At 26.6% G+C, this 26,058-nt stretch overlaps 2 protein-coding genes across 2 annotated transcripts in view; one reads left to right on the top strand and one right to left on the bottom strand.

The window, feature by feature from the left end:
* The window catches only part of LOC100214470 (eukaryotic translation initiation factor 3 subunit B), a 42,982-nt gene extending 36,737 nt beyond the window's left edge, over window positions 1–6,245 (bottom strand). Inside the window, exon 1 of the mRNA XM_065803580.1 lies at window positions 6,038–6,245. Within this exon, the coding sequence (XP_065659652.1) occupies window positions 6,038–6,176 (139 nt within the window). The 5' untranslated portion in view covers window positions 6,177–6,245. The remainder of the gene's footprint in view (window positions 1–6,037) is intronic.
* Window positions 6,246–23,226: 16,981 nt separating this feature from the next.
* LOC100211784 (pyridoxal-dependent decarboxylase domain-containing protein 1) overlaps window positions 23,227–26,058 on the top strand; it is a 68,673-nt gene continuing 65,841 nt past the window's right edge. The window contains exon 1 of the mRNA XM_065803579.1: window positions 23,227–23,645. Within this exon, the coding sequence (XP_065659651.1) occupies window positions 23,592–23,645 (54 nt within the window). The 5' untranslated portion in view covers window positions 23,227–23,591. The remainder of the gene's footprint in view (window positions 23,646–26,058) is intronic.

The raw sequence follows: 26,058 nt of genomic DNA, 5'->3' as shown, positions 1-26,058 counted from the left end.
TTTTAATATAAATTTGTTGAAGGCCGAATCCAAAATTAAAAAAATTAGCATGATTAAAACTATAAAAACAGCTTTCATTTGAATGAATATGTTTATAAATGTGAGTTTTATCCCTTTTTTAGTGCTCGATTTTTTGTGTCTTTAAATCGTTTTGCCAATATAACAGGATTTACAGCCTGCGCATTCAAATTTATAGACAACGCGTTGAAATGTCGATTTTGGTGTTTTTAATATAAGAGCTATGGATTTTCTTAATCAACCATCTCTATTAATTTAACTTAATTCAACTAATTTAATTTGAGCATTTTAATATATATTTAACTGATGATGGCTATGATATAGTCGAAACATATATTTATAAAATAAATGATTTTAACAAAAATTAAAAAAATTGTCTTATTAAAATATTTATTTAATTCTTTTTATATTTATTTATGTAAAATTATGTCAACCAAAATAAGAATACATAAGCAAATAAAAAAACAATAATATAAATAAATTTATTTAAGATTAAAAAATATAAAAGATTTTTTTTCTAAATTCTCCTAATATAAAGTTTCAGTTAGAACCTTGTCAAACCAATGCGACAAAATAAAAATAACTTAATGACATAATTCATTTCGTAAACAAAAACCGTAATAAAAAAGCACCAGAACCTTAATAAATGCATATAATTTTAATTTACGTTACACAAATTTAAAATAAAAATGTGTTTTAACTAAGCATCGTTATTCAAAACTTTAAATGTTAAAATATAACATTGAATATTCTTTGTCACATTTTATTAAGAAACTTTATAAACTAAATTTTGGAAAAAACAAATATTTATCATGTTTTTGTTAACTTACGTTAAATGAAAATTGCAAAAGTTTTTCCTTCATTTTGTTGAAGTATATATACTTTATAAAACTTAAAATCTGACCAACAACAATTTGAACATGTTAGCTCCATTTTCACTCTAAATTAATTCCAATTATGCAATTATATAGTAGCATTACTTCTGCCAAGCTTTTCTATTTTAACTTTTATTGGTTGCAGCAAAAATTTATTGCATTTATTATTGCATATTCTTCTTTGGAAATATTGAGAATTTCTTATCATTGCTTTAAATATACATACTTTTACTTTAAGAAATCTCTCTAACATTGCAACAAGATTATTCCACCTTGCTTTTACATCCAACATCAGCTTAATATCTTTATGAAACGTACATTTTACGTACAGTTGAAAGATTTCATTTTTAAGGGGTGATTTGTGGAACATTTGAACAACTTTTCGAACATTCTGAATCATTGAAAAAAATATTAGGGCTAATTTGTAAATCATAAGTGAATGTAGTGCTTCGTAAGCACTATGACTGGTCATTATGTCCAAATTTATCCAAATCAATCTCATCATAATCATAACAATCAATATCATCATAATCATAACAATCATAAAAATTGCTCTCAGGAATTGTCATCAGAATCTTGAACTGTGAATCACCTTCAATACTTTTTGCCTCTGAAGAGTTTGACTTTTTATAAAGCACATCGCATACTGCTGTCCATATTTTTTCATTATGGATGCTCCCTTAGTGATATTTGCTATGATTTGCCTTTTCATTTATAAATTAGAACTTGACCGTTTCTTTTCTACTAATCCAAAATTTTATCAGCAGGAATTGATCCAGTTATTGAAGTCATCCCCAGGTTTCAAAACTTTGTTGATAAGTGTAAATTTATATTTAAATAATGTTGATTTCTTAAAGACGTATATTCGACTAAGGAAAAAGAAAATCATGACCTGCTAGATACTACTAACATTATTTCTAAAGTAACACTTTTTTTGGCTCATATTAATCATATTGTTTTTTTATTTTATTCATAACGTAGCATGGATTTTTGGGTAATATCTTTTTTTTTTTTTAATGCCTCTTTCTGACAATTTTCTAATGAATTCACTTTTTGTTATGGCACTTATCACCGTTGCTAGCTTTGACACAATTTCCTCAATAGCCTGCTGTTTAACAAACACAATTTATTTTTGCACATTTCCTACTTTTGATCAAGTGTTTTCATGCAGCACTTCATATCTAAATCCATTCCTTTGTATGCGTTTTTTAAATGACAAAAGATCTTGCTGGTAAAAAATCTTTTACACATTTTTACACCACACTTTTTGCAAGTGGTAGATTCACCAGATTTTTCTTTACAAAAATATTGCCATGCTTTAGATCCTTACTATACAATTGAAATGGTATAGTTATTATGAATCATAAAATAACTGAATGATTAATAAATTACAGGCCTTGTTTTAAATCATTAAGCTGCTGGTAATTTATGTACGCGTTATGTACGCTTAGAGCGATTTCCATTAAGCAACTTTTCATCCTTTTTTAACTTTTAAATTATTCTATAAGCAGTAAAATAAAAGAAATAACTTTATTAAAAACCACATTAACTTTTGAATGACGATTATGTAAAAAAGCTTGTTACAAAAGTAATTAGATATAAGTGCTATGATAATGAAAAAAACTCAAATAAAATTAAAAACTACAAAAACTTCATCTCTATTAAGCTAATTGTTTTATCAAAATATTTAGTAACAGAAAACAAAACTTTTTATAGTTAACAAGTTTTTATTTATATACAAAGTTATTAAACGGAACGTTTAATATAATTAAAATATATAACTAAATTTTAATAAAAGTTTATTATAATTAAGTTTAATATATTTAAAAAAAAGTCATGAAAGAAATATATATAATAAAAACTTTTATTTATCTTCTTGCAAGGACATGAATATTTATGCAACTTTTGATTGCATTATAAAAATTTACTTAAATTTCTATATAATAAATAATTTATAATTAATTTATTTTGATTATTGTAATAACCGATTTTTTTGCTTGAAAAACGCTAACACTTTAAGCTTGTAGCAAAAATCATTATAATATAATTTAATTCTGATAAAAATATATGATTTAATTTAATAAAAACATACAATTTTATTTTAAACTAATTTAGTAAAAATATACAATTTTATTCTGATAAAAAAAATTTAATTTTGATTTAAAAAATATATATATACAGTCTTCTCCGTTTGATGAGCGCTTTCGCGCTCTTTTAGTTTTGCGCTCGCCCAAATGCTCGCTAATACTACAGCTGGCGCTTTTTTAAGCGCTCACCATAAAATTTCAAGCGTGTTTTTAAATTGCAACAAATATTTTTTCTTAATCAAATTCTAATAAAAGAGGTACAAAAAAAAATTTTTTTTAAATTGCGCACACCAGTCAAATAATTACGGTCCAGCCAGCGCTTTTTCGTGCGCTGGCAGTAAATTTCAAACGGAGAAGACAAGTATGTATGTATGTATATATATATATATATATATATATTATATATATATATATATATATATATATATATATATATATATATATATATATACACATACTGATTTAAAAAAATATTTAAGTTAATTAAAATTAAAGTTATGCTTGGGTTTAACTTAACTGGCAAATTTTTTAAAAAATATTACTAGATATTGTTCAATATTAAAAATTTATTTATTTTTTAAAAAAATTAGCTCATTTTTATCGCAATTGTTTTTTCGGTTTACTTTCTTCCAAATTTTTTTTTAACTTAAAATTAAATTTAATATAAACGTATTCCGAGGCTGTATCAAAAAATTGCACAAAACAGTTTAAACTTTTTTTTTAAGTTAAACTTTTTTAAGTTAAACTTTTTTTTATAACGCAAATAGAGCGCAGCAATTACTTTTTAATAAACGATACAATGATATAATTTTAACAAATGGTGTTTATAATGACATAATATAAATGATACAACGATATGATTTTAACAAATAGTGTTTAGAAAAATAATCTTTGCTTTCACAAAAAAAAACCTAATAAAATAACAAACTTAATAAATAAAGTAGATAAATTAATGTAATTTTTTTATAATAAAAAATCATTTTTAGTTGCAAATTTACAAAAATGATTATTTAAGAAATAATCATTTGAAAAATTTTAACAATATTTTAACGCATTTATACAAATGTTGAGAAAAACAATTTGTTTATATGAAAAATTTTATAAATTAAATAAATAAAATTTAATTTAATTATTATTAAAAAAAAAGATAAGAAAAAAAATTTCTAATATAAACATTTCCTAATATTGATTAAGAAAACAAGTTAAATAATATTCAACTCGTTTTGCGGTAATTAATATTATGCAGTAATTTAAAAAAGTTAATGCCCTTAAAAAATAAAAAAGCAAAAAGAATTTTATGACATCAAATTCACATTTGGCTAATGCATTAAGCATTTTTCATTTAAAACAAGGCCTGAAATTAGATACAACATAATGCCAACAAAAAAATACATAGCTATAAAATTCTAAAACAGTTTGAGGTTATACATCCCTGCTTAGAGTTATCTTAATAAATAAAATAATTAATTTTTCAATAGCACAATGCAGCAAAATGTTTAATTTTAAAACTATATGACATTTAAAAACAAAACAAAACGGTTTTTGTCATTTAAAATCAAGAAATTTTTTTTTCTCTTATTTTTCAACTTGGTTTTCAGTGTTTTTCCTTTTTTCTTCTTCTTTGAATGCAAGTTTTTACGAGGCATATTTTATATGAAAATAGACTTAATAATAATTGATTTAAAATTTATACAAAAAATTTAAAGAAATTCACAGGTTAGTTTAGACACATTTAATCAAAGTCCTATTCACTAAGTTAACAATTAGCATATTTCATTCAACCCTTAAGTCCATTGTTTCTACTTTTAACCCATAATTTTCTTTACTTTAAAGCAAATTAATTTAATTTAAGTGTTATGACCAAAAAAATAAACATTACAGAGCTAAATATTTAACAATCAAATAAATTTTTTATGGAAAATATTTTATTTTATTTGAAATGTATCGGATGAAGATTTCATTTAATTTGAAATTGAAATTTTATATTATCTTATAGAGAAAAAGATTTTTTTTATAATAAAAGATTATCATATAGAGAAAAAGAATGAAAAATATTTGCAAAAGAGTTATTCAATAACTCTAAAAAGAAGCAAAGGAAAAAACAGTCATAAGTATTCAGCATATTCTTTGTATTTTACTTTAAAATATAGAGAATATGATGTTAGTAAACTTTTCACATACTACATTTGAATTTAGTGACATATCCAGCTATTATTTGGGGACACCGGCAAAAGAAAAATATTCGCTTCAAACAAAGTTAATGGCTATTTTTTATCACAACAATATTTTTAAATGTGGTTTGTACAAGACAAAAATACATGAAACTTTACATGAAAATTTAATGGCTATGGAAAAGCAAATTTTTAATGTTTATTAGTTATCAAAATATTTTATTAACCAGAAAAATAAGTTTAAATATTGAATAACTTAAATAAAACAAATTTTTAAATATAAATAAGAAAAATATACTTAAATAACAAACATCCTTTCAAAAGTCTTCTTAAGTTTTTTAAATTTTTAAGTTTTTTTGTCAATAGCATTTTTAGATAGATCTCAAATAGTAAACAAGAAGCAGCTCGATATTTTGGTGTTTTAAATGTAATCTATTTTTAGAAAATTTGTATTATTTTTGTAATATAAAATTGTAAAATAAGTATTTAGAATAAAACTTGAAAGCTTAGGTTTTCCAAATATCTGTATCCTCTACCTCTCTCTGCTGTGAAATTATGTTTAGAAATAAAAAACTTCATTTTTCTTTAATTTTTAATGTTTTAGTTGCAAATAGTTAGTAAACTAATAAAAACTTTTTTTCTATGACAACTTTTAAAATTCTCTTTAAAATATTATAATTAAATAACTTCATCCGATACATTTCAAATTAAATGAAATATTCTCCATAAAAAATATTTCCTAATTAAACTTCAGGAAACTCGTTAAAGATGTATAATTAAAATCATATTGAAAAGTAAAAAATTCTCAATTCTTTTAAATTTTCCCCTGAGCCTGTAATTCTATTCAAATTTTGTTTAGGATTATAAAAATCACTAAAATATCTACCTTCATCTGTCATAGGATCAACAAATCCTTCAGGATCTTCAAATTGAGTATCATCAATAAAATCTTCTTCAGAATCATAACCATTATCAATACGATTATCGTAAGAGGAGTATTCATCAGCCGCCATGATCCCCACCATTTTCACACGTGAAATATAGACTAAGAGACCAGCGAATATTGCTTACGTTAATAACAAGCCTTTTTTTTTGATAACCCCTGTATAAACACGCTACTTACGCGCGTAAATATATAAATATATATATAAATAAATAAATATAAATATATATATATATAAATATATATATATATATATATATATATATATATATATATATATACATATATATATATATATATATATATATATATATATATATATATATATATATATATATATATATATATATATAAAGATATATACATATATATATATATATAAAATATATATATATATATATATATATATATATATAAAGATATATATATATATATATATATATATATATATATAAAGATATATACATATATATATATATATATATATATATATATATATATATATATATATATATATATATATATATATATATATATATTTATATTTATTTATTTATATATATATTTATATATTTACGCGCGTAAGTAGCGTGTTTTTATACAATTTTAAAATGTATTCAACAAAATAGAGTGCTCAATGTTCTTAAAAGAACAGAGCAATTATAAATTTTATATATATATGTATATATATATATATATATATATATATATATATATATATATATATATATGTATATATATATATATACATATATATATATATATATATATATATATATATATATATATATATATATATGTATATATATATATATATATATATATATATATATATATATATATATATATATATATGTATATATATATATATATATATATATATATATATATATATATATATATATATATATATATATATATATATATATATATATATATATATATACACATATATATGAAGTGCTTTTTTTCAAGAAAAATAGGTGGCGGATTCTACCTTTTTATATGTCAAAAATGCGCAATGCGATGTTATAGTTGTATTCATTTAAATCACTTAAAGTAGATATTACTACAGGAAACAAAACAGATGCTAGTTGTTCTCCGAGCTCTTGTCCGGCATCTAAAGCTGTATTTCGTGAACTTAAACATTATGAATTTGTTGCTTTAAATCAAGAGGAATCTATAAACAACAGTATTTCAACTTGAACAAGAGACATTTGTTTTTGCCAATTATAACTCCCAATTTATCTTGTTAAGGGGACTATATAAATAGATAGTTGTAAAAGAGGAACCGAGAAACATCAAACTAGTTTTGTGTTATTTTTGTTTAACTGTTATTTTTATATTACTGTCGCAAATAGCGTAAAATTTTTTGTTCTAAAAAATCATTATAACGCATTATGAGATATTCTGACAAACATTGCACAGAAACGATTGAATTTCTTAGAAACGCGAATAGTTGTGGAGCTGATATTCTGACTAAAAAAATTTGGCTTAATAAATAATAAAATAAATTAGAAAATAAATTAAAGTAAATTCTGCTCAAGCAAATTTAGTTTTTACGAAGAAACAATAGATTCTGAAAGGCAGCGCGGTAACGTTTTCATACGTGTTATACTTATATATTTGACTTGATCTTGATTATAAAAATATGTTTTACTCGATCTTTTCGACCCACATTTGCATTTTCAATTTAAAGAATTTTTAATACATTTATTATATAAAAATACGATGGAAAAATGTTTATATATTTAAAAGAAAAGGTGCCGGCGCGTTCTTAGAGAAAAAAAACATTATATATATATATATATATATATATATATATATATATATATATATATATATATATATATATATATATATACACACACACAGTGAAATAGTTTCAGATTTTTGGAAAAACTTGCCCATGATCACAACGCAGGATACGTTAGAGAGACTATAGATATATAGAGAGAGAGAATTTATATAAAGTGGAGAAATTTACAGAAAGCAGCGAAGAAAGGTGAAGTTACACAGAAAGCTATGAAGAAAGCATTTGCCGAGTCCTTAAAAAACATTTGACACAACATACTGTGTCGTTTCTGTATCTGAAAAAAGTGAGGAAAAAAATTGTGCCTACCCTTGTGTCCGGTTGAGGTATTTCCATGAGTTGGAGAAGCAATGAAAAATACTGTAGCTGAGGCAAACAATAACTTGCACATTTTCAACACCACAGCTAGTAACTCTGGAATTCGAGTCGGTGCAGCTGTTCTAATTGAGCTATTGATTGGCTTTACTACATCGTGCATGTCGGAACAACTTTAATTTATTTGAAGTTGTTCTCGGCGAGACGTATTTAACTCCTTGTCTAAACCGGACCTAAAATTTTATTGTTTAAAAAGTTCATTATTGTTTAAGCATTTCATAACAGAAATGCTCATGGTAACTCAGAAGAAAAAACAGTTTTTTTTCTTCTGAGTTAACATGAATTACAAAAAAACCTTCTCCGACAACAAAATGATGATGAAAGAGGATGTGGAGTTTACTGTGTCATGTTTGCAGAAGAAGAGTCAGGCTAGTGATGACAACAGAGAACACCTTAAACTGTTTTTAATCTAATTTAGACGTATCCCAACTCGATAAACCTATCTAGCGGTACCTGAAGAAATGTATTGGATCAGATGTATTACAAATGCAATCCATTTTAAAGTTGTTTCTTCTCCGGTCCTGATTTTGAATGAAAGATTGTGAGACAAATATATCATGTTATCCTATTGTGTTTACACCATCCAAGCACCACTTAATTATCTTAAGTGTTTTGAAAAACTCCAGTCTTACAAATCAACTAATTTAACAGTTGCTAATGTGGCAATAAAGGCAGTGTGTTATACATGGTGCAAGTACTATGTATGACAAAACAATACAAAAACAATGCAAATAGATCTTTGTTTAAGAGCGAAGAACTAATTGCGTTCAGTTTTTCTAATAGCCTAATATGTGAAGCTACCAAGGCTGAGCTGGTTTAGGCAATGAAAACAAATGTTGTTTTTGAAAATCATCCTTACGACCACAAATCAAAGAAAATAATATTGCATCATTACACCTTTTGACCTTTGTTACTTAAAACACTATGCAATTCTTTGAAATTCTCGGTATCGCAGCAGACGGGGTAAAAAATAATCCTAACTTTTAGAAGCAAGATAGTGTTTTTGAGACAACTTGATTGTATTCGAAAATATATTTGAGTATCAAGTATTCTAGGGTCATGGCACCCCCAACCGCGAAGAAGCACCTACCGTGGTTTTTGAAAAAATTAGTAAATTTTTTATGTTTTTTTTTTTAATTTATCTTTTTAGTATTGTTTTATACAAAACTAACTTATTTCACTAATAAATAATTTTTAAAAGATATATTTTTAAAGATTTGAGATGTTTTTTTACCCGTAAATGATTTTTTATTGCTTTCTTAAAAAAATCTTTAGCAGTAAAAAAAAGTTTGTCTAGTTTTTTTACGGCTTAAAACTAATATAATTTTTTTAATAAAAATTTAAAATAGTTGTAAAAACATTGAATATTTTAAATTTTATAAAACAATATTAGTATTTTTTGTATAACATTGTTTAATCTTTTACACGGTAGGTGATTACGAAAATTATAATAGTTAGCACTTACCGTTTATTAAAATATTTTTTCTGACGTGTTTTGTTTTGTGAAATTTTCTCTCTAAAAACCATTTCAGTTCAACTCAATTACCAATTAAAGGTAATTTAACCCTAGGGAGTATTTATTTGATATGTTTTTTATACTTTATTTATTATGTAAAATGAATCCGATTAAAAAGATGCAAGGTTCAGAAAAAAAAAATATATTCGAGAAAAGCTTTTGTATTCAGAAGAACAACTGCATGCAGCACTTAGAGCTTTAAATAAAGGTGAAAATATTTTATGTATCAGCAAAAAGTTTAATGTTCCTGAAAGTACCTTACGCGACAAATTATCTGGTAAAAGCCAACCCAAACGGCAAAACTCTGGCTTTAAATCATATCTTGGAGAAGAAATAGAGAATGAATTGGTTGCTTTGTTAATGCAGTGCGCTAACATGGGTTTTGCGATAACAAAAAGGTTATTAAGATAGTACAAAAAATAGTTATAGGGCGAGGTATAAAAACACTATTTAAAGATGATATCCCAAGTAAAAACTGGTTTTATAAATTTATGCGTCGTCATAAGGAATTATCGCAAAAACAAGCAAAGCATATTAGTTGAGCTAGAGCTCTTATAACTGAAGCATCGATAAGAAAATGGTTTAATGAAGTGTATGAATTATTAGGCGATGATGCGCATTACCTTAATAATCCATCTCGTGTTTTTAATTTAGACGAAACTGGTTTTGAGTTAGCACCAAAAAGCTGGAAAAGTAATTGGCATTAGAGGAAGAAGTGTTTATGAAGACTACAACAACAGCGATAAGGAAAACCTTACAACTCTATTTTGCTTAAATGCAAATGGTGAATTTGCACCACCATTAACAAGTATGCTCGAATGCCAAAAACTATTGCTGCTGCTGCACCACCAGGTTGGGGACTCGGTAAAAGTGACAGTGGCTGGATGACCGCCGAATGCTTTTATGAGTACTTCACAAATGTGTTAGTATTATATTTAAAATCTATTAATACACAATTACCTATATATATGTTCATGGGTGGATATCGCTCTCATCTGTCAAAAGAGCTCAGCATGTATTGCTCTTCGGAAAGAATTCATTTGATTTTATTGTTTCCTAATGTTACACACATTTTACAACCATTAGATGTGTTAGACCAATGAAAAAAATGCAGAACATTTGTCGGCAATTTAAATTGGATAACGATTTTAATGAAATTCGCAAAGAAAATATACCAATGTTGTTGAATTATTTTGTTATGGGTCCAAATATGAAAAAAATATTAACGGAATTAGGTTGAAAAGGAATATTCCCATTTAATACGAACAATATTGATTATAAAAAAGTAATTCAGTGTGTTAAATTGAATTCCACAATTGATAATAATGAAACAAATCTTCCAAGCCATAATAACGTGGGAAACATATTTAAAAACAACGTTGCACCTGAAGTATTGCTACAGTTTGAAAAAACCGGAAATAAAGAATGGGGAGGGAAAACTGACTTCAGAGAATTATTTAATTTTTGGAAAAAGCTTAAATTTAACGATAGCTCCAAACAAACCATAAATTTAATAGAAGCCAACAATAATGTATTGAACAATGAAATCGATAAAGAATTGTATTTAGATATTAGCAGTACGCAAAATGAAATCGTATATAGTAATGTTAGCGAATTTGGAAAAAATGTAAAAATTGATGAATGCGGTGAAAGTAGATCAGCAGCAGATCCACCAGATTCAAATAAACAAATAATAAAAGATGTAAAACCATTACACGAATTTCTTTTATGGCCAAAACAACCAATCGCGAAAAAATGCTGAAACAAGTTGAACGATTACCGAGCGTTGTAACTTCATCCAAAAGGTTAGAGATTCAGATAACTAGAGAAAATGCAAAGGAAGAAGAAGATATCAAAAAAATTGAACGTAAAAATAAAACTGCTGAAAAAAAAAGAATTGAAAGAAAAAGAAAAACAAAATCTAAAAGAAAACAAGCTGTAATAAAATAAAAATAAAAGACAAAAAAAAAACATTTAAAAAGAAAAAAAGTTTAAATTCAGAAAAAAGCTTTGGTGAATATTTTTATAACCAATGTTTTCTTTGTTTTGTAATCATATTAAATTTATGTATTTGTTTCTCGATTTAAATATATAAAAGTAAAATTAAAATATACGATTTTTTTCATACGCGGTAGGTGGAGAATCGATTACGGTAGGTGGTGCTTTATCGCGGTAGGTGAAGAAACGTTCTAGATCTTACAAAAAATTAAAAATAACATTAAAAAAATAACTTTACTCAAATTCGAATTATTTAATTTAGTTAATTATTGAGTATAAAATATTAATTCGAAAACCCTAAATAAAAATCTATTATGGTTTTGGAGTTAAGAAGTTTTGAAGTTAAAAGTTTTCTTAAAGTCGCGGTAGGTGGTGCCATGACCCTAATATATTTGATACTTAAATATATTTGCATGTTTTTCTGATTATTTGATGATATTTGATATATTTGCATGTTTTTCTGATTATTTTTTTAAAAACTTTTAAATCAAGTGAAAATATAAACAAATAATAAAGTAATATGAAGAATATATTTAAAAAAAATTGAAAATACGTGTTAAGCTTTGCAGCATAATATAATGAAAATATTAGAATAAAAAGTTATTAAGATTTTTAAACCCGTTTTTTTTTAACCGATTACAAAAATATTTTGAAAGAGACCGTATAAGAAAACATAAAAAACGCATAAGCGGAGAAGCGGTTGATGCGGAACTAATAACAACTTTAAGTTGCTCGTTAACTTAAAAACAAACTTGAAAATGTTTTTCATTACTTCCTGCGGCAGTAGGTAAAAATTTCGTCTTCAATTTGGCCGGCGCAGTTATTTGAGAAACAGAAGCCACTGGAGGCGGCCTCCAAATTATTTTGCCTTCAAAATTTATTCTAAAAGCAGCCTTCAAAAAAAACTCAGGCTGTGTTCGCCAATTGAGAAGGCTTTTATTTTATAAATTTCACATTTTGAAAAGTTTACATCGAAAACTTCATCAATAAATATTTACGATGTGTTATACATAATAAGGGCTTCTAATAAAGTACAGATACGGTTACAGTTTAAAAAAAAATTGTTTTTTAAATGATAAAACGTTATTATCGTTCATATAGCGTTTAATAGTTTGATTCAATAAAAAAAAAAGGTCATGAAGATGACCTTTTTTATTTTAGTAATAACATCTTTGAAAATGTTTTTCTGTTGTTATTGAATCGGTCTTATTATTAGAAAAAATGATCAGATGATTGACTTTTATTTTCTCCTTTTTGAAGCAGTTAATAGATATTGGTTGCTATGATATTATCTATTGATGACCCAGAGAGCACATGTCCTAAAAAAGACGTCTTTTGAAAATTTTGGACTATTATGAACCTTTATCTTGACACATCTTGATTTGACACTCTTGCAACTGATTCATTTTTTGCTCCATTTTTTGATCTAATAAAAATCTTATAAATAATAAAATGTGAAAACAGCTCTCATTCAAACTTCTCTCTTTTTTTTTTTTTTCTCTCTCATTCAAACTTCTCTCTTTTTTTTTTTTTTCTCTCTCATTCAAACTTCTCTCTTTTTTTTTTTTTTATCTCAAATTAAAAATTATCTCTTTTTTTTTTTTTCTCTCTTATTCAAAATTCTCTCTTTTTTTTTTTTTTTTCTCTCTCATTCAAACTTCTCTCTTTTTTTTTTTTTTCTCTCTCATTCAAACTTCTCTCTTTTTACCTTAAAATTCTGTTCTCCGACCAAAAAATTAAAATGAGTATTTCTAGTGAGAATAGGTTGGTATAGTAATGGCATACCCTTTTAAAATTACCAATTGAAATAAAATATCTATTTTTAGGAAAAGGTTTTAACTTTTATAAAAAAATTTTTACAGAAATATTTTTTTGAGACCTTTCAATATATTTATTAAGAGAATTTTAAGACAACTTTTCAACAAAAATTACTCTTAAAAAGCTTTTGCTTACCTTTCATTTGTTATTCTATTGATTAAAAGATTGATTACTTATAAGCCACTAGTTTATTTTATTTAGTTCTTTGTTAAATATTTAAAAGAATATTTAATATCTTTGTGAGTTAATTTTATAAATATGTAGGAACTCGGTAGGTTAGATTGCTATGCGACCAATCTGTGAGAGCTAAGCTAGATGAATATACTAAATGTGGGAGCAGCTCCTATCCCTTATTTGTAACCGATTCATTGAGATAACTTTGAACAAAAGGACGAGCATTATTATGTTGGAAGGCAATACGATTTTTTTTTGTGGTTGTTATCCCCGATTTTAACGAGAAGGCAGTCAAACTGAGTCAGATAGGCGTCATCGTTTACGTTTTTATAGAGTAGTCATGATTTATCATGCGCGACGAGATTCTTCAGAAACAGATTTTTTAAATTTGTTGAAACATATTGGTAAAAGCATTTACTCTCAGTGTGTTGAGGGATGTTTAAAATATTTTTGTATTTTGTATCACATATGCGTTTCCACAAAAAAAAATATCCTCCATTTCTAAAATATTTTAGGACTTTTCTGGTGGTGGTGGTGGTGGGGGGGGGGGGGAGATGCATACCCCCTGGATCTGTCACTGTATACGCTTAGCTTTTTTTTTGTTTGAGAATGAACTTAACAGACATACGCCCTCTTTAACGACTGCTCGAAGAGCATGGTTTTCAAAATCTTAGTAAAAGAACTGTTTTTTAAACTAATTTTTTTCGCCTGACTTCCAAACCTTTGTGAAAAATCCAAAACAAGTATTGTCTAAGTAAAAGTAAAAACATTATACAGTAAAATCTTTCTAATTCGAATCTCATTAATTTTAAAACCTCTTTAATTCGATTAAGTGTATTCTAATAAAGTTGGTTTAGAAATAGATAAATACAAAAGCGGTTAAGAAATATATCTCAGTTTTACTTTCTGCAATTCGAATATCTATAATTGAAGAACCTCTACAATTTGAATGGATTTTTCAGACCCATTAGAATATTTCTTTCTGTAAATCGAACTTTTTTAATTTCTGACGTGTAAAAAGCTGGTTTAAACAAACTCTTCTTACAAATTTTTAATATTTGAGTTTTTTAAAAAACGATTAGTGTCAATTATTCTTCTGTTTAAAAAAATCACGTATCAAAGAGACTGTATAAAATTATAAAGTCTTTGATATTCCTCCAAACACTCATTCAACCTGAATAAAAAATAAAAATAAAATCTTAAAGTAAAATCTGATGCAGATTTTAATCTCAGGTCGAGTTAGACTACTAGCTAGTAGAGTTTCGGAACATTTTCAAAAGTTTTGTAATTTACAATACTTTTCAACAAAGTTTAAAATCCATATATGAATTTAAATTTAGTTTAAGATTTACATAGGATTGGGCAGGAAGAGGGTGGTAAACGTTTTTAGGCTTTGTTGTTTCCAGGGCTCCATCATATCGATTTTTTGATAGGCCTCCTCATTTGGCATAGATATGAACATAGTTAAGTTTGTAGTTTTCAAAATGCGTAAAAATATCATATCTGAAACATCAAAAAATCCTTCAAGCGCTCATGTGGACATGATACTATTAAACGGAAGAGGAATTTTAATAAAAAGTGCGTCGATGTTTCAGACGATGCTACAAAACCCAGTTTGAATAAGTGGTGGATACAAAGGAAGGGGGGTAATTACCCAAGAAGGGTAAGAATGTTAATTGCTTTTTGTTCGAGAAACATATACATAAATTTCCATGGATAATGATTTCAGAATGCCTTTATGGAATTTTTTGAAAGTATTGCTTTCTTTTTCCAAAAGTTGGGGGAAAACACGGTCAAGTGCAATTACTCAAGATATTTACTTTACCTTTCAAAAGTTATTCAAAGCTTTTGGGTAAGGATGGAGACTTACAACTACATGATTGCAATGCGGATCACAAAGTTGCAATGATGGCAACATCAGATTTCATCAGATGGGAGATCTTTAAAATGGATCAAAGCTCTTGAGTAATTAATGATGGCAATCTTCGGGAATTGCTTCGCTTTCGAGTGAGCGCTCGGGACAATATTTTACAAAACCATGAGTTCTAAAGCAACATAAATAAGTAAAAGTATTCAAAATGAAATAATTGAACTATGCGCTCAACAAACTCAGGACTTAATTAAAACAAGAATTCGTAAAGGAAAATTTTGGATTTTAAAAATTGTGGTATTTAGGAGTGTTTAGGGCCCCTCAAATTTTTTTGGCTTAGGGCCCTCAAGAATATAAATCCGTACCTTATTACTGACTAAATATTTACATTCAACGTTTAATTTTTTCAAGATATTTATATACAGAAACATTCAATATATTTATTAGCAGACTTTTCTAAAAAAATTCTAAATAATCAAATAAAAAAGTAGTTTATCTGAAGAAAGACAAAGTGGATTTTTTTAGTTGGTCAAATCACCCCTCCCCCCCCCCCCATACACACACACCTCCTTGGACAATAACCTGATCCGCCACTGGTTTGAATTCGATAATTACAGTCTTTATTATAACTTTTGAAATGATTTGACAAAGCTTTTTAATACATAAATAGTGTCATTGATACGGATTTACAAACTCATAAAAAACATTCTACAATAACTTTTTGAGTTTTTTTTGAAAAGAGTGTTTGAAAAAAAGACAACGTCCATAACTTGAAAATCTCTATAATTTGAACTTTAATTTTCCCCATAAATTAGATTGAATAGATTATAGAGATTGAACTAAATCAAAATAACGTATTATTAAAATTTCAACTCTTAAAGGCTCATAAAAGATTTAAAAAAAGTTTTTGAACTTTCTTATGATAAAGTTTATTACGAAAAAGGTGAATAAATTCCATATTGCAACCATTATGTCATTATGCTATTACAATATATAATATAATTATTTTAATATATAATATAATTTAATTAATATATAATATAATTCTTTCTATTTGTAAGTTGAAACAATTAAAAAAAAATTATATTACCATATTTACTGAATTCACTTTTAAAGCAGTTATTAATTTTTTAAAACCTATAACATTATTTTTGTGTGTCAACGTGTTAAATAAGAAACATTTGATGCAAAGCTTCGGCAAGCAATTAAGCTGATAGAAATGTTTAAACTAACTTTGAAAAGCCGGAGTTGTTACAATATTAAAGATTGGCTGCAGACAAGTTGACTTTTAAGTTGCCGATGCTAAATGTTGTTGGTGTATTTTTAGAAGACGGGAACTGAGATGGTATGGTTTCTTTTACAAGTGGTGAAGATGAAGACTCAAGCTAAGATGGTAGTATTTGATATTTGGTAAATTTTTACTGGAAATGGTTAATTTACGTTTTAAGTAAACTTTTCTATTTTATTTATTTATAAACTTCTTTATTCCCTTGCGTTTCAGGGCCATTTTTAAAAAAAAAAAAAAAAAAAAAATTATGTAAAATTTTATTTAAAAAAATTATTTATTTTTATAAGAACTTGATGCTATCATATTCGAAAAAAGATTCTCAAGAACACGATTGAAAAATATGTGCAAAATGTTTATTAAATAATAAATTAGGAGCAAAAGAATAAAAACTTTACAACTATTTTATTTTATCCTCTATTCCATACTGCCCTCTATTCCATACTACCCTACTTTATTCAAGGTTGTTAAACTATTTATAAGTTTTATTTTTTAAACAAGCAATTTCTTATTTTCAAGTTTTTACTTGAATTTTTCTTGCAAGAACCTTTTCTACTTATTTAACTATAAAATGTTTAAAATTCGATCTTAAGTTCAGTTACTGATTTGAACATTTATATCTCCAACATAAATAAACGTTTTTTCAATTTTTTTTTTTTTCTGAATTATACACACAACTATATCGTTAATTTATATTGTAAAAGTGAAGTAGTAAAAATAAAAACTATCATTCAATATTATATTTCAAATGAGAACTAGCGAGTATGAAGAACTTTCAATACCATCTCATAAGTTCGGTCACTATATGTATACATATAGTAATATGATACATATGAGTACATCTCATAACTTTGGTCACTGTATACATTCCATTCAACACATGCAGTATTTCAAATTTAAGATCTCAATAACACATTGCACTATCACAAATTCAACATCCGAGTAACACACCCCAATAACTTTTCTTTTATTAGACTTTAATAGTAGGGTATGGCAAACGATAAAAAAAAATTCAAGTTAACGAATGTTTTCTGAGACGAAATTTTACGCAGAATTCGATTATGGAAAGAAATTGCAGCTAGCATGACGATTTAGGTTAGAAAAGTGCATTTTTAAGAGGGCGGCCTAAAATAGCCACTGCATCAAACCTCAAGAACTGTAGCCGCAATCATGGCCTCCAATATCTTTTTTTATTGGACTTCGATGTTACTGAATTTAATTCTACGTCCGCCTCATGCATACAAAGTATCACAAGCCCGATATCGTAATGATCTGAACTTTTTACTGTTAAAAACGATGAGGCGCAAATACAATATTCAATCGACAATACAATATTCAATTTGTAACCCAACTCACAAATCAATTTAATAAACTAAGAATTCTGCAAGAGGTTGTCCGTAAATTACGCAATTCTATGCTTTTTAAAAAAATAGAAGTTGGAGATTATTTGCTCTATTGCGCGGCGGTTTTTATAAAACTAAGACCACTAATTCAATTTTGGTTTAAATAAAAACTGAGAGGGAAAACTTTTAAAATGTCTAGTTGTTAAATTTAGTCTTGCATAATCTATGGACGATCCCCAAACTGTTTAAAAATCATCAACTCGGATCACTTATCAAAATCATTATTCACATGAACAAGCACTCATATGCCATCACTCTTCACAGGACTGAACTAAGTAGGGTATCAATATTGTTCGAGAGTTTATTTTCTGGTTTTATTGCGTTACGAATGGAACATCTTAGTAAGTCAATTGAAAAATTCACTATTTTGAATTTACCAGAATCAAGCTTTATTGGTCGTCGTTGTCTGATTTCAGGCGCTATCGTCAGACGTAGGAACGAAATTTCATTGATCAGCTGTTTCTCGTTGAACGAGTCTAAAATATTGAAAGTTTTTAGATTTATGGGACCGTTGTGTTCATTGCACTTTTCAAAAAGCTCTAAAATTTTTCCATGTTTTTTTACCATAATTTTTTGACGTTTAATTACCGCTTGTTGACGAGCCTGTTTCACTGTAACCAATCGTTCATTATATAGACTAATACGGCTAGTACAAGTTTGTTCAAGTTTTTGTACACAGTCGCTTCAAAAAAGTCTTGGATTGATTGTCTCTTGGTTACTTTCGCTATTTCAACAATATACTCAAAGCAATTAGAGAAATAACCTCTGAATCCGCAATGTTCAATATTTTAAAGACCCATCCAGCTTTTGTGTTCTATATATAAATATACAAGGTGATTATCATGGCTTGGTGAAAGTAACTTGGCTATGGTAATTTATTTAAGAGTGTTGACAAAGACGTGAGTGCTTTCTGTCCAGCTGATATGTCTAGCAGTTTTTGAAATCCTATTCTCTACTCGGTGTTGCGAAATACTTATCAATAGCATGATCGATGTCCAGTATTAATTGCGCGCAAATTTTTTTTTTTTTGTCCTCAACACCTAAGTTTTTTAACAAAGTGCTACAATCTCCGAAATAATCTGACATCCAAAAATCTATAGCACCTTTCACTTTATCCACATTTGAGTCTCTATGAACACAGTTCTCCGTGAAACTTTCGATTTATAAATTGCCAAGTAAGACCCGTATCAATTATCATAATGGAATTTCTCGCATTTATCTGTCATTTTAACGCCGAACACCGCTTCCAATTTCCGTTGGTATGCCACATTATTTGTTCTGATGTGGTAGGCTCAGCTTGTCATACGCATATTGAAATCTTGAACTTTCTGTTTCTTTTCATTAAACTTTAAGTTTTTAAAAAACTTAAATTTTAATGTTTTTTAACCAAAGTCACAAAAATTTGGTATTCGTCTCCTATCTTTTTGGCTATGTTTTGTTGATACAGCAGATAAGCTTTCCTTGATATCTAGTTGTCGGGTAGTTCCTGCGCCACTATTTTGCTTGCGTCATTGAACAGAGGTGTATTATCCATCCTATTAAATGTGCATTATTTTGAAACTTGAATTTACCGATAAATATTGGTTCTCGCAAGTTACAGTATCTTGTTTTGCAAACGAATTACTTTAGGAGATTTCAAATAAATATCATTTTTTATGATTCTTTGCACGAAGTGACAACAATTATTATTTGAGAAATAAATGTTTGTAAAAAGTGAAATGCACGTTCATATTTGTTATTTATTCCTAAATGACCGAAGTTACATGGCGACCGAACTTAGGTGATTTTTTTGTATAGACCCAAATAAAATTTATGAAGTTCACTATTAACTAAATCACTTTTTGAATATAAAAATTAATATTTAAATTAAGTTCTGCCTAAAATTTGCTCATCCGGAAAAGCGCCAAATAAAAACCTAAGTATTCCTACAAAGTTCTGTTAAAAAATCAATTAATAAGACTACTACCAAGCAATGACGTGTTTGAGAAACTAAAAAACTACAAGATTAAGTCCTTAAAAATTCAACCGATTAATAAGTTCTTTGTAAGTTTGTTAGTAGCATATTAGGTTTTACTAAAAATTCTAACAAACGATTAATAAGTTCTTTGTAAGTTTCTTAGTAACGTATTAGGTTTTACTAAATATTACTTACTCTGTAATATGATCAGCCATTTTTTTCTCTCAAGATTCAGATAACTATATTACTTAAACATAAAAATCAAAGAAAGATGTTAAAATATTTACAGGCTAAAATATCAACGTATTGCTGAAAATAAAATCCGCTAAAATTAACAAAAACGTATAATATGAATAAAAAGTCAAATTATTATAAATTACAGTAATGTTCAACAAAGACTGTTATCGTTAAGTCATCCTTGGCTCTGCATCTCTGTTCTCTTGTATTTCAAAAAAAATGTTGCATTTTTTTTTTAAAGACTCTTAAAGCAATGATTTGATTATATTAAATTTCCCTGGAGCCAAACTTCAGTGACGTATCCAGAACAAGATAGCTAACTTCCAGACACGGAGCAAACTTCAAACATTTGTATGTTTGTACTTATGTCAAATAATGAGGCTTTGCAAAAAAATTGCGATGATTGGAGGCTGGGAACGAAAAACTTCATCCAAACTTAAGAGGCAACAAGTTGATGAAATACTTTTTGTACTATTCCCAACTAGACTTATATTCATCGATAAATTTTAAGCTTCATAATACTATCTCTCAGCGTTCAAAAAATATGAAGATTTAAGGTTTAAGCCCCCTCAAAAAATCCTGGATCCGTCACTGCATAACTTTTGTATATTTTCTTTGTATATTCGTTGTATATATTTTTAGATTTTGCATACATTTGTATATATTTATATAATTTTGTATACTCTTTGTATATTTTCAGCAATTTTTGCTTTAATTTTTTAAAATGGAGTTTTTAAAGGAAAGTGTTGTGGACCAGTTAAACATCTTTTATTTTGCAAATTGATTAATTGATTATTGATGACGCAATATTGATAAAAATTATTGATGTAATATAATGTTGTAAAATGTATAAAATGAGCCCTCCGAGAACGCCAATCTGGCGAAATTTGAACCTAATTACAACTGCTGTTTGTTTTACTAAAACTATGTAATTTTTAAAGGACTTTGTTTCTCATTTTAGCCAATTTATAAAAACTTTAAAAGTCTTTGCCTCACCTTTCAGCCAATTTATGCGCAATTAACTTTGATAAAAAATTTCAAATTGAAATAAAATAAATCTAAAAACTTACAAAAATTAAATTGAATTGAATTTAAAGATAATGTATTAGCCTATTTAAATAAGCATGCACGACTAAAAAAAACACATACACACAAAAAAGATATGTTCAAAAAAAACGCAGTTGTTAGAGCTCTGGCTCAACCAAGAGGCCCGAGGTTTAAAACTGGATCTAGCCAGAACGACATTGTTAAAGAATGAGGCGCAAACTTCCTAGTTAAGGCTGTCGAGGGGCACCAGCCTGTTGATTACTACCCGGTTAGCATTTTCAAAATACGGGTAACCGTCATTTTATAAATTTAAAACTCATTTTATTTATTTTTCTGCTTTAAAACCAGTATCATAGCAGATTCACAATAATAATTTGGCATGTGAATCAAAATCTTGGAGATCTTGTTGTTAAACATTTTCAATAGTTACGTTTTCTTTATCACCAAAAGAATTTCATTCACCGTCATTTAATTCATTCATTCACAGTCAATTAAATTTTTGCATAGGGCTCATTAAAAAAACGAAAAAATTATTTTTTGAAAATTTTTAAATTAAAAAAGTAACCGAAAATAAAACCTTTTAAAAAAAAATTAAACCGTGTTGCTTTATTCGAAAATGACTCTATAATAGCAGATGATGAAATCGTGGCCAATATTATTAACGCATATTATGAAGACACTATACATTGCAGTTTTGTGGTAAACCCATTCCTGAAATTATCGGCAAATTTTATATATGATCCTATAGAGAATTCAATATTTAAATACAAAACACATTCAATTGTTGTTTAGATTAAAATTTAATAAGTTAAATGATGGCTTTTCAATTTCAACATACAATCATCTAAAAAGGTGGCTTACCATATTTCCAAGCTAAATAAATCTAAAGCACAGCAAAAAGTTGATATATCAACTAGAATAATCAAGGATAAGAAATACGAAAACACACACTCAACCAATATTCGTGCAACAAAGTATGGATTGAAATATCTGTCATCCTTAGGAAATAACTAGGAATAACTTGGGAACTTGTTCCAAAAGAATTCTAAATCTTTTCATCTTTAATGGAATTTAAACTGAAATTAAAAAACTAGATACCAAAGCAATACCCATGAAAACTATGTATGGTTTTTATTAAAAATGTACAGCGAATAGCGAATTGCTATTCGTTAAAATATGGTACCGAAGTACCGAACGAATATTATTATTCGTTTAACTTCGTTTAACGAGTAGTACTACTTGCTAAACGAACAGAATTATTCGCTAAACGAATAGTGTTATTCGTTAAACAAACAGTATTATTCGTTAAACCAATAGTATTATTCGTTTAACAAATACTACTGGTTAAGCAAATAGTGCTATTCGTTAAGCGAATAATACTACTCGTTAAACTTCGTAACCAAAGTTTAACGAATATTTGCTATTCCACTTCGTTTAACTTCGAAAGGCGAAGTTAAACGAACTTCGCCAATGCTTAATTCGTAATCCATTTAAGTAAGTAATTTTATTTTGCGAAAGCTCATTTTACTAGTTTGTGATTTACATTACCAAGTATGGATTTATTGTCATATGTTTAATGTTTCTTGCATTATGACTCATAGTTATTAATCTAAACAAATATTTAAAAATTAAATAGCATAAATATTTATTTATATATAATAACACGTGGAACCAATATTTTTTGGCTTATTTAGTTATTTAAACTTTAAATTTTAGATATAATAATAAAAAATTCTTTTAACCTGAGTCTGAGTAAATTTTAATGTTATTTCGGAGCTGCAACGCTCAGACACGTATAAGACGAAGCATCTTTGCGACATATTTTTTTATTTATGAAATCTAACCCTGGCATTTACCTTGTTTGAAATTTTTTTTGGTCAAAAAAGAAAGCTTTTTCTTATTTGTATTATTTAAGTATCAAAATTAGAAAATCACATAAAATAAGGAGCTTTAATAATTCAAAGCGTGAATTAACAATATTAACGTGGCCGCTAACTATCAAAGATGGCTGTTGAAGCAGTAGATGCGATGGTTTCGCAAAATATGACTGATGAGCAGGTAAAAAAAGCTAGTTATAACAAATTGTGTTACTTTTTACAGATAATAAGAGATTTTTTTTAACTGCTTATGATTTTTTCGTATCACATTACCCACAGTTGGTTAACTTTATATTTAATTTTATAAAAACAACTTCACAATTTTTTTTTTATCTAATTAACACGTATTTTGATAAAAAAAATAAATAAATTGATTTTTGACAATTATAGATTAGAAAAAATTTGGCATTTGAATTTATAGTTTTGGGTTAAGTTATTTTATTGCAACAGCAAACAATGAATATATTTAATATCTATAAAACCTAAAAATTATGATAGTATTAGAATTTTTTATTTTCTAACTGTCAGTATCATAAAGATTTAAGTTGCATTTACAGGGTACTTTTGTTTCCATTAACAGTGTACTTTTGCAGTTTGTATAGTTTCATCATCCGTGGTCTCTAATTATTTGAAGTATAGTAAATTAAATTGATTTTTTAACAATAACAAAACAAAATATTTGCAAGTAAATATCAAACATAGGTTTTAAATAATATAATACCAACTGAAGGTTCACTTATAGCTCTCTTTACTCTTATTTTTTTGAGTTAAATTAACAGTGAGTTTTTTTTTTACCCATACTAATATGTTAGCTACGCTTTTTTTTTTAAATCCCCTTAGTTCAGGTTTTTTGTGAGTTTTGTTGATTTGTATTTATAGAAAATGTACTTATTTTAATACTATTTGTAAATGATATCATTAAAGTTTCTTATATTAAAACATAAAGTATCAAACAAATACTGTTTGACTTTATATTTTAATAATGGAGTGATTCAACTTTATTTCAGTTTTTTCTGTCAGTTTATCTTTATGACTATATCTGCAGATGAATTGCAAATATAGTCATATAGTCATAAAATGAGCTGCAGATATAGCATAATTCCCTTGTAGATTAATTCTTCACGAAGCAATTCTCAAGTGAATGTATATGAAAACCGTACCACTATTAGCGTTAAACTATAGAGTTGATTATTTAAATGCAGATCATGCATGGACTAAAGTCATAAATTGATGGCACAAATCTGCCTAGTTCAAGTTGTTGTCTGTATAAGTCTTCCCAGGAGACGCATGGGGATTTTTCATCTTGTATATCCTGCATAGGTTTTTTTTTATAAACAACTTGGTCACGTCATTTGCAAGTTTTTTATTAAGCATTTCAATACTTCAAGGAAAAAAACTCAGTTGCAAAAACAAAGAAAGCAAAATTAACAAAATAGGAAATTAAGATAAATTTAAATAGAAAAAAAATTATATTAATGATAATTTAAACAATTTGTGTATTGTTTTTATTTTCGTTTTTTTAAGGGTGTTTGTTATTAAGTTTAATATTTTAAAAGATTTTTTTTTGCAATACACATACTTGTTACATTAATGTCTATCATTCACAACTGGACTCAAAAACCAGTTAGTTTAGTGGAACAAATACTGTAGGAGCTAAAAGTGTTGTGATTAATCATTTTGAGAAATTTTTGATTAACGATTAACTGGTTTATAAAAAAACGATTAATTGATTATTAATCGTTTAATTTGTAAAAAATAAAAATAAAGTTTCTTTTAATTATTATTATTTTAATTATTAAAATTACACATTAAATAGTATTATTTGAGTTTTTTATTTTTTTATTAATTTTGTTTTAAAGTAATAAAACATTTCACTGTAATAAGAATGGTTATAATATTATAATGGTTAAAAGAGGCAAAGAATTTTAATTTATATAGTTGTTGAAAACATAATAAGTTTTATAACTAATTCGTAATACATTAGTAAAAAACGTTTCAGAAGTTCAAATATAAGTTTTATAAGAAATTTTTAATATAAGTAAATTTAAATAACATTTATTTCATGACCATTTTGTTTCTGTAAAAGATATGAGCGAAGATGTAGCCTCATCTTGTATGTCATCATTGTACATCAATGTAGCCTCATCTTCTCAATTTAAACTATTTTCATTAACATTCTCATCAATGAGAAATAAATGATGAACAATTTCTTTAATTGTTAGAGCAATTTTGTTTCTTGTTGATTGTTTTAATATTGCATTTTTTTGTGTAAGTGCTTTTAGGTAAGTGTTGGGATCATCTAAATATTCTAACAGGCCTTCTACATTAATAATTCTACGTTCAAATATTCTTTTACTTACTGCTTCATAGAATTTCATACCAGTTTCACCTGATTGAGTTTTCAATTTAGAAAGTAAAACTTCAAATATTTTTAAAGCATCAATTATATTGCAATCTCGCCTTCCCAATGCAAGTGAACTTACCTCAATGATTTCTAATGATTCTATAATTTCTTCAACCTGCCTAATTTTACAATTTGTTGGATATAAATGAATAACTGACAAATTTATTAGTACTGATTTTATTATTTCTTT

Source organism: Hydra vulgaris, chromosome 08, assembly GCF_038396675.1.
Source record: "Hydra vulgaris chromosome 08, alternate assembly HydraT2T_AEP".
NCBI lineage: Eukaryota > Metazoa > Cnidaria > Hydrozoa > Anthoathecata > Hydridae > Hydra > Hydra vulgaris.
Note: the sequence above shows the minus strand (reverse complement) of the source record. Positions and strands in the feature narration are given on the sequence as shown.